The sequence below is a fragment of the Sceloporus occidentalis genome, unplaced genomic scaffold (genome assembly GCF_023333645.1).
Source record: "Sceloporus occidentalis isolate IW3139 unplaced genomic scaffold, rSceOcc1.0.p SCAF_293, whole genome shotgun sequence".
NCBI lineage: Eukaryota > Metazoa > Chordata > Lepidosauria > Squamata > Phrynosomatidae > Sceloporus > Sceloporus occidentalis.
In genome coordinates, this window is record NW_028317273.1 from 682,318 (window position 1) to 691,561 (window position 9,244).

The window sequence follows — 9,244 nt, forward strand, 5'->3', positions numbered from 1 at the left end:
AATCCATTCAAAATGTATCGGCTCCTTGCAGAAAGACGTTATCTATAATCCAACTTTCCCCTGTTTGAAAGAGCCTTGTGTAACATACGCAGGCATAGAAGTAAACGTTTACATACCGTAATACAGCATAAGATGTAAGATACTGGTTTCTGTCTGCTAGGGGGAAGCGTTTTGGCATTGCACACGCTCTTCAAGGGGAACTATGACCAAGTAGATATAAATGTATATTATTTTTATTATTTATTGTTTTATATAGCGCCATCATATTCTGCAGCGCCGTACAATGGGTAAACATGAAATAACAAGTAGTAAATACCATAATACCATTTCGATTTACAGGTAAGGTTGAAGATCACACTACTTGTTTAAGGGACAGCGCTTCACCTGGGGGGAGAGGTGGGATCTTTAATTTACATCTTTATTTCTAGTTAATAACAAAAATAACTATAGCGGTATTCGCCTAAAACAAAATGTAGATGTTGGTTCCTTTTATTGGGCCAACCAGTTACATAAACTTGCAGGACCTCAGGATTCTCTCCTTCAGTCAAACCCCACAGTTTCCCAGGTACAGTCATTAGCGGCAGCAGGAAGTATACCGTGCAAACAGAAATGACTTCCCCCAGTCTGCACAAAACAAAAAACCTGATTCATTTTTAAAGTTCTTTAAAGGTGTGGAAATAGTTACAAATATGTCTGAATACAGCCAAATGTTCTTCATAGTGTCAAAAATATATTCTAGATATACCTTAAAGTACTGCAAGAACAGTAAACTGCAGTATATTGTATCTGTGTTTTACGCAGAACAAGGTATACATGTATACAGATGAACCTATGTGTACCTCGATATATACAGAACAGCCTATATATCTGTATATATATATATATATAGTGGCCAATGTATACTTGTATATAAAGAGCCACGTATGCCTGTATAGCCAGCTATGTCCATCTGTAGGAAGAACCGTATGGACATGTAAATAAACAGATTTATGTAAACATGTATATACAATTCTAGAAGAATGCCTTGTATTTATATTTCAGATTATATATATGTGGCTGGATGTGTATATCTGTATATTCCAATGTCTCTGATATATGCTTAAGGAAAAAAAGTGTAAGTTTATCACAAAAAGCAGTCACACATGCCATACTAATTTGATAAAGTTTGCCCTCCCAGCATTTTTTATTCTGCAATTCCAGATATGGCCACAGGGGGCATTGGGAACATAGAATGTGGATCCTTTACAAGCTCCATTGTGGCCAATAGTACATTACATTTACAGAGCTGGTGTAATTTTGGACACCGCAAACCAAAAGAAAGGCCAAATGGTGCATTTAAAGCAAAATGGACATAATTGGGGGGGGGCATGATGTGTGACGACTATGCAGAATATCACTGTCACACACAAAGCCACACATTTTACAATTAAATTTAATTCTGCACTATTTCCATTTTGTAATAAAATATGTTTTAAACTAGACCAGAGTCTTTTTTATAATCCATTTTATATGACATTTAACTCTTCTGGGTTTCAAATATATGTTTGCTTTGTGTCTTCAAAAGCCTCCCAGGACCCAATGCCCCTTGGTGTTTGGCACCCCCAGTCTGGTAGACAAGAGGCACTACAGTAGCGAGTGTAGTAACGATATTGCAGGAGGGCACACATGCAAAATATTTGGTGGCCCCTGCATTACTATTTGCCACCCTAACTTATGCCTCCATGCTAAGGGAAGAAATGGCATTGATAACTGGGCAACAAGGACGTCTATTTTTTAAAAAAAAGGACTCGGAGGAAAATAAAAAAAGTTTATGATGGTAATCGACATCGCAACCAGTCTGGGAATTATAAAAAAAAAATCACAGAACATCCCAAGGTCAAGTAACACGGCCTCAGCTGACCAGCACATCGATTTACTACGTCCCCTGTGCTTTGGAAATTATTATGGAAAGAATACTGAGTACCTGGCTACCTTGGTGCTGCCAGCGCTGTGTGTGTAGCAGAATAAAGATTCCCCGTCTTAGACTCTTACTACTTATGGAACATTTGGAGGAGACCACATACTTGTCAGACGTTATAAGACGCAGAAGCACATTCCATGGAAATTACCGTTAAAGCTCATCCATGCCGAGCAACTGCTAATATACAATACACTGAAGTGAGAGAAGTCTTTCCACTGACACATAATAATGTCTATAACCCCTGTGTTATTCCTTGGATGGTTTTTTTCAAACACATACAAACTCAACACCAGGACTTTCTCTTCTACTTGTCTTTTTGGCGCAGGTAGGCTCTTTGGGGGCAAAGTTGGTACAGGCAGACTCTTTGGGGGCAATGAAAAGCTGTTTGGTGACAGTTGGCACTGACAATCTGGGGCACTAACAAGCTGTTTTTTGCTGTTTGGGGGGCACTGACAAGGTGGGGGACAGATGGCAAAGACCAGCTGTTTGAGTGGCATTGACAAATTGGTGACAAAGATAGTACAAACAAGCTTTTGGGCACTGGCAAGCTGTTTGGGGGCAAAGATGGCCCAGACAAGATGTTTGGGGCACTGGAAAGCTGTTTTGGGGAAAAGATAGCACAGGCAAGCTGTTTGGAGGCAATCATGGGATAGAGAACACAGCAAAAGCTGTTTCGGGGACTAGCAGTTCCTGTTATTGCGAAAGATATAGCAAAAACTGGAAATAGCGACATTAATGAGCAGGATACATTTTTCCCAAAATATCAGCACTCCTTCCAATTGCTCATACACCAAATACATGGTGAAATATGTTACTAATTGTACATTATGGGGGAAATCTTAGGAACCTTGGCTTGGGGTGTAAATATAGGGTAAAAAGGGGGGGTGTAGAATGGCTGAGAGTGATAGAAAGAATACAAAAGGGCAAAAGGAATGAGAAAATCAATGTGAGATAACAAAACAGAGAGGCATTTCCCTGTACTCCATGTGCTATAAACTACAACTCCCATAACGCCCAGCCAGGCTGTCACACCAATAGCAGATGGCCGTGCATTGAAAGCTGCAGGTCCAGGATATGCGAGTTGGCGAGTACAGTACAGAGAAAAAAGGTGTGGGCGTCTCCAGCGCCCTCATTGGCTGCTGGTGGTTTTACTCAGCCAATCAGATGTGTCCCCGGGTTTGTTTAGATTTAAATGCCCTATAAGTATTCATTCATTGGGATTTAGAACTCAGTGCTCTCTCCTGGCTTTTTCAACCCCCATGGCTAACCTGTCCCAGTGCCTGGAAGATGCCCCCCTGGGCCGCCGCCTACCTGCAGCTCCCCCTGACCTCTACAGCGAGGCCCAGCGCTTGGCCCTTGAGGAGCTGGTGTCTGGGGGCCCCGGGGCCCTGCAGGGATTCCTACAGAAGGAGAGGGTCCCTGGTTTTCTGTCCGAGCCAGAAATCGGGGAGATCATGAGCTGTGCCGCCTCCCTGCAGTGCCCGGACGACGAGGGTTCGGTGTCCGGCACGGCAGATTGTTCTTCGGTCACTTACTTCCCCGAGCTCTCGGACGTGGAGCCGCCTCTCCTAGAGCTGGGCTGGCCGGCTTTCAACACCGGATCGTACCGTGGGGCCACCCGCGTGGAGACACACTTCCAGCCCAGCTTCGGGGAGACCATCTACAGCTGCAAGGAGGCGGTCCGGGCCCTGATCCGAGCTGCCCGGGAGGTGGGTGAGGATACCGGGGGATGCTCTTGGGTTCACTTACGGAGTGGGGTGACCTTGGCACTAAACCAGGTTCTAACTTTAACAAAGACCTGCACCCCTATGGGTTGTATACGTCACACACCACCTGTACTGTAAATCACATCATGCTCAGCAATTCTTAGCATGGTATTTACATAAATCGTGGCCCAGGACAGGATCCCTTTAATTCGATTCGAATCAGGATAAGGGTTATCCCCCACAGCATTAAATCTGCCATCGGATATATCTGACAATAATGGAAAAGAAGGGTGGCTTTAAATTTAATACTTGATTGGTTTCCATAGTGATTTCCATTAATACCTAGTGTTCCAATGCTGCCATGGTGTCACTGTCACCTTGATCATAGTATCTGTGTCACACAGTCCATATCCTCTATCTTCAGACACTTTGGCTTTTCATAATAATTACCAAATGTTTGTAAATCTTGAAAATGGCCCTTTTAATGTTTGTAAACAATCTAAATAACACAAATAAACTGATTGTTATTCCATCTGAATAATTCAACATATGAAATCATGAGAATATTTTTATTTGTGGGTACAGGGCATGTATCTGACATAAATATCATTATTTTTAAGTTGAATAGAATGCAAAGATTCTGCACCTTTTACTTCTTATACAATTATCTTAACATATCCCTAGGGGAAAAACTAAGACTTACCAGGACAAATAGATAGAGTATATGTGTATTATAGTTCTAAGTTATTAGTTTTTAGTTTTAGTGTGAAGTCATCTTGTCTTTAAGCTAGAAGAATGCATTGTAGCTTAAAGACACTGATGACAAGATGATGTAATAGGACATTATAGTCGGTGTGAGTGGCGGATCCCTTCTGTGTAGATGGACGTGATCTGTGGTTCCCCTTGACCAAGAAGTCCTTGGTTAAATCAGGGTTGACCTTAGAACGCCTTTGTGGTACCCTCACCTACCCCACCAACTGGTGGGAGAAAGACTCTTCAGTAACCCCTTGGTTAGGAGGACACCGGATGCCCCACTGATTATCTCCCAAATAGAGAGAGCCAAAATCACCAGTCATCGCTCTTCTATGCTTAGGTCAGGGTGGTGACCCTCTACTGTAGAGGCGTTTCGTGCAAAAGTTGACCACCGATGGGCTACCACCCTGCTACATTTTAGATTGGTTGGAAGAATGAGGGATGCTGCCCCCCTGACCCAATGATACCTTATGTGTCCATGTCCTACACCCCATACACACGAATTCATCTATGAATGTTAGGCAGTTGTATAGTCTTGGTGTAATAGGAACGTGTGTTTCCACTTATATGTTTACATAATTCTTTCCGTTGGCCTCTCTATATAATTGTTGCGAGAGATTTGCAGACAATAACTCTTTATCAGCCTCTGTTTGCTTTGAACTAAAACAATGTTTAATGTTTCAGAATCTATGCCAAGAAGCAACCGTGTGACCAACCACTTGTATATAAAGTCTGTGTATTCTATTTGGGTATTTCCATATAGCTCTCCTCCTCGTCTGCATCAGTCAGTGTCAGGAAAGGGCTCCAATTGAAATGGGGGAACTTTCTGCACAGGGGTCTCATTACTCACCCCCAGCAATGTTTGCCAAGCCAGCTCCGTGGCTGACTGGCATTAACTACTGTATCTCATGTAGCAGGAGATGCATTCTGCCGAACACTTCCTGTGTGCGGAGGTTCTTCAGAATAAAAAAAAAAACATGCTTTATCACCATAACAACCGACTGAATGGTCTTATCGGCAGGAACAATTTGTTTGCCGTGGGGATAAGACCATTTCACCAGAATCACACCTAACTGTGCGCGTGTGTGTACGTACGGTGGCTTGGAGTACTTATAAAGTAATGCAATATATCTTCTGTGTTTTCTGGTCAGGTAATGGAAAGTGGTTGCCGTGTTATTAACTTTAGTTCCAGGTCAAAAGAAAAGGTTTTTTTTTTTTGTTTGTTTTTTGTTTTTTTTATTCAGGAAAAATGCTGCTTGAGTAGTTTATTATCGTTTTATTTTTTACATCATGGATGCCCAGGTGTGTGGCAAACTTCTACTCTTTGTGTTGACGTCCTTATATAAAGCCATCAGAACCTGATTTCTGATTCCACCAAGTTAACAAGTGGAGGGAAAGAACTTAATAGGGATGGATACTCCTGCAGATCATACTAATATGACCTTAATAAACACAATTACCTACGTTTTATGTACTATATTGTAATTTCCAGGATTTAGGAAAAGCGACTCATCTACCTCAACGCCCATAGGGCCTCCAATTTAAAAATGAGATGTTTGGTCTAATACCCTAACTGTCCCGCCAAAGTTCATATACTGCACTGTGTACCCCATGGCACAGCGAGGGTGTAGCAGTTTGTCTCGGTGCGGACATTTCCATATGATTTTATTTCCTTGTTTTGGAACAGTGCGTCTTCAACGGAAGGTCTTTAAACTATAAAAAAAAAAAACCTCCTTTTTGATATACGCTCACCAAGACTTAGTAGCCACAGGTGAGCTTCTGGGTGGGTCTTGTTTACACGTTAATACTAAGCTGAATTTACTTTAAAGATCTGGCTTAAAAGCTTTGAAGAAGGCTTCGGTTATTTGAACTAGAGGAGTAACCAACGCCACAGGAGCATTAGGTGTTTCCCATCCTATATACTAAGGCGTTCACCTCTTGCCCGATGGGGATTGGGAAGCGGGACTGATTGTTAACTGGAGCTTCTTCAAAGCCTGACACTTGCCTTGGTAGAACGCAAACATAGATATTGCCATACTGATCCCAGAGAATGTAGTCTAAAGTTGTTTTTATTACATTGTAGTGGGCCAACATTCATATAGCGAGACTAGACTTTGGAGGTCCCTTTACAGGCAGAAGAAATCAAACTTAACATAGATCATTCCATCTGGAGATACTTGGGTTGGTGTATCTCAAATACGGTGCAGCATTGGGCATACAGTACAACATTGTTGGGGTGCCAACATTTCTCATATTCCTCCAACCATCCATACATGTAACAGGGCAAGGAGATGAAGATCTTCATCTTGAAAGGTCTTGGACAAAGCAATGATAGACCTTAGAAAACCATGGTCCATGGATAGAATTGAATATCCAGAGAGAAGAGCATGGTAAACTGGGAAATAGGCCAACTTTGTCCTCTGCTACTGCCAGAGAATGCTCTTCAAGTTTTAGAGAGCTGTATTTCCCACAACGGTGAAATGCATGAGTTCTCAGGATACTATCTGAAACCTTTAGGCTATTTAGATATTTTCTGCATTGTGAGTATAGCGTCCCATATTACAATGTACCTTGGGGGCTGCTGACTAAGCTGGGAATCTTTTGCATGAACCACAACGTTTATAATAAATTGACGGATCCTATGTTTCTACCTGTTCTTGTGCCATGGCAGGTGACACCCTCTCCTTGACATGTCACCCATGTTAGTTCATGTAAAGAATATCTACATTCTTTTTTCTTGAGCTGTCTTGTTTTTAAGGTTTGTGACCTTAAAGTATAATGCATTTCCCCCCCTCGTCCAAGGTCTATCTGGCATAGAGTAGAGCGATCTGCAAGAGATACAAGTCTAGGCTTGATTCAACGAAGGAGTGTTATTTATCTTGGAACGTCTAACCCGATCAATCTATCAGAAGCAATTTAAGAATATTGCATTAAAGACTATTGGAAAAGGTTCTACTCGGTGTTAATGAAAAGTCAGTGGTAAAATATGCGCTTGTGGGCAACAAAGGCCTAATATGAGACATTATACACCCCTGCCCCCCAAAAAGGGGTCTTCAGTCCATATTCTTTTAAATATCTCGAAAGACAGTTGATTGTTGCATGGCATTTGAGGAACAGGAGACACCAAGTGAGCAAACAATGTTATGGTGGCTCTTGTTCTATTATTTTCAATATACTAATATAATCTGATATGTCTCCCGATAGGTGATTGCGGTAGTTATGGACTCCTTCACGGACAATGACCTCTTCCGAGACATGCATGAGGCTAGTAGGAAACGCAAGGTCCCGGTCTATATCCTTGTGGACCACATGCAACTCCCACATTTCCTGAAAATGTGCCAAAATCTGGGAGTTTCTCTGGAAGCAGAACAGGTAAGGACCAAATATGGCTGCCGAATTTAAAAAAGCTGAATAACTACAGATCTCAAAGAGGAATCCAACGTGAACAATCTGTGCTATCCATTTAGATACGGGCAGTCATGTATTTTATTGAACCATTGTAACGTATCGCAATATCCATGGGATGATTGGTCCATCTTACCTTTCTGGCGTACATAATATAAGCCTTTATCATCTTCAAATGGTTCCATACTCTATTTTTAAGTTACTAAGCAATTTATGTCTGTCATCTCCAGCTAATGCGAGTCCGAACCTTAACCGGCAACAATTACTATACTCGATCTGGTGCCAAGATTGTTGGTAAGGCCCGAGAGAAATTCCTCCTTGTTGACGGGCTGAAGGTGGCCACAGGAAGTTACAGGTATGTCCGCAACTTTGGCTTGTAAAATACTGAGAAGACTTTTTGGTATTAAAATGTGATAATGAATATATTAAAAAGATGGATTGACGCTTGTGTTCTCTCCCCAGTTTCACCTGGATGGATGGAAAGTTAAACAGTAGTAATCTACTAGTTCTGAGTGGCCAAGCGGTGGAGAATTTTGACCTTCAGTTCAGGATCCTTTATGCCCAGTCCAAGCCAGTGAACATAAAGTCGCTGTCTATTCCAAGAAACCGCACTGTCTCTCAGCTGTTGTGCAACTTGCCAACTCATCGAAAGCCAACTGTGAGTAACTTGGTGCAAATGGAGCTGGCCAAGCTGTCTAGTACGCCAAAGAAAATGAATATTGGTGCCACAGATGCTTTGGGGAAGGAGGTTGCTGCTGTGGACAACTTGAGGGCTGCAGAAGATGACTGGATGGAGAGCTGTGACATAATCTCTGGCCTTAAGGAGACAGAGAATGTGGCCACTCAGACGGAGCCATGGGAAGCTATTGCGAGTGTTAGAGGAATGGATGCAGCCACTCAGACCAGTGTCTATATGGCGAGTGCTATGACACAAACGTATATGCCAGCCAGGGTGGCTTCTACCCAAACCGTTAAATTCTCAAGAGAGATGACCACACAAACAACACAACTCTCAGAACCCTCAGTAGCAAGTCAAGGTCAGAATGTATCTCATCATTCTACAGCAACTAGATTGTCAACAGACTCCTCCACCTCTTCGTCATCCTCTTCGTCTGTTTCTAGTATGAGCACTGGCTCAAATTGCTCCATAAGATCATCTGGCACAATTGTCAGTAACCTGAACCACACTCAATACCCACTCAGGGACTGCTTTAAGAAACTCACTAAAGACCGCCAATATCATTACTCCACCATCCGATCCAAGTTGGACCATATGGTTACCATACTGTCCAGGAAAAACCGCTTCGGCAGTAGTTACCTGGGCTGTGAGCCAACTGGCTATGGCTTTCAGAGGAGAGATGTGATGCACAGTAGCCTTCTCAATCTCCGTGATGGAACACGCTTTGCTCCAAACATCTAA

General features: G+C 42.4%; 1 protein-coding gene across 1 annotated transcript; it reads left to right on the top strand.

Annotated features, from left to right (window-relative positions):
- Positions 1 to 3,219: 3,219 nt before the first annotated feature.
- LOC149275229 (scaffolding CK1 anchoring protein D-L-like) lies at positions 3,220 to 9,244 on the top strand. The gene is made up of 4 exons (XM_089504881.1): positions 3,220 to 3,669; positions 7,624 to 7,791; positions 8,055 to 8,179; positions 8,287 to 9,244. Exons 1-4 carry the CDS (start codon positions 3,220 to 3,222, stop codon positions 9,242 to 9,244), a joined length of 1,701 nt encoding a protein of 566 aa, XP_089361007.1.

Excerpts from the sequence above, each read along its gene's own strand:
- LOC149275229 (XM_089504881.1), top strand. The coding sequence starts at position 3,220 with ATGGCTAACCTGTCCCAGTGCCTGGAAGATGCCCCCCTGGGCCGCCGC. Across the intron at positions 7,792-8,054 it reads TTTCTCTGGAAGCAGAACAG|CTAATGCGAGTCCGAACCTT; the intron begins GTAAGGACCAAA and ends TGTCATCTCCAG. Across the intron at positions 8,180-8,286 it reads GTGGCCACAGGAAGTTACAG|TTTCACCTGGATGGATGGAA; the intron begins GTATGTCCGCAA and ends TTCTCTCCCCAG.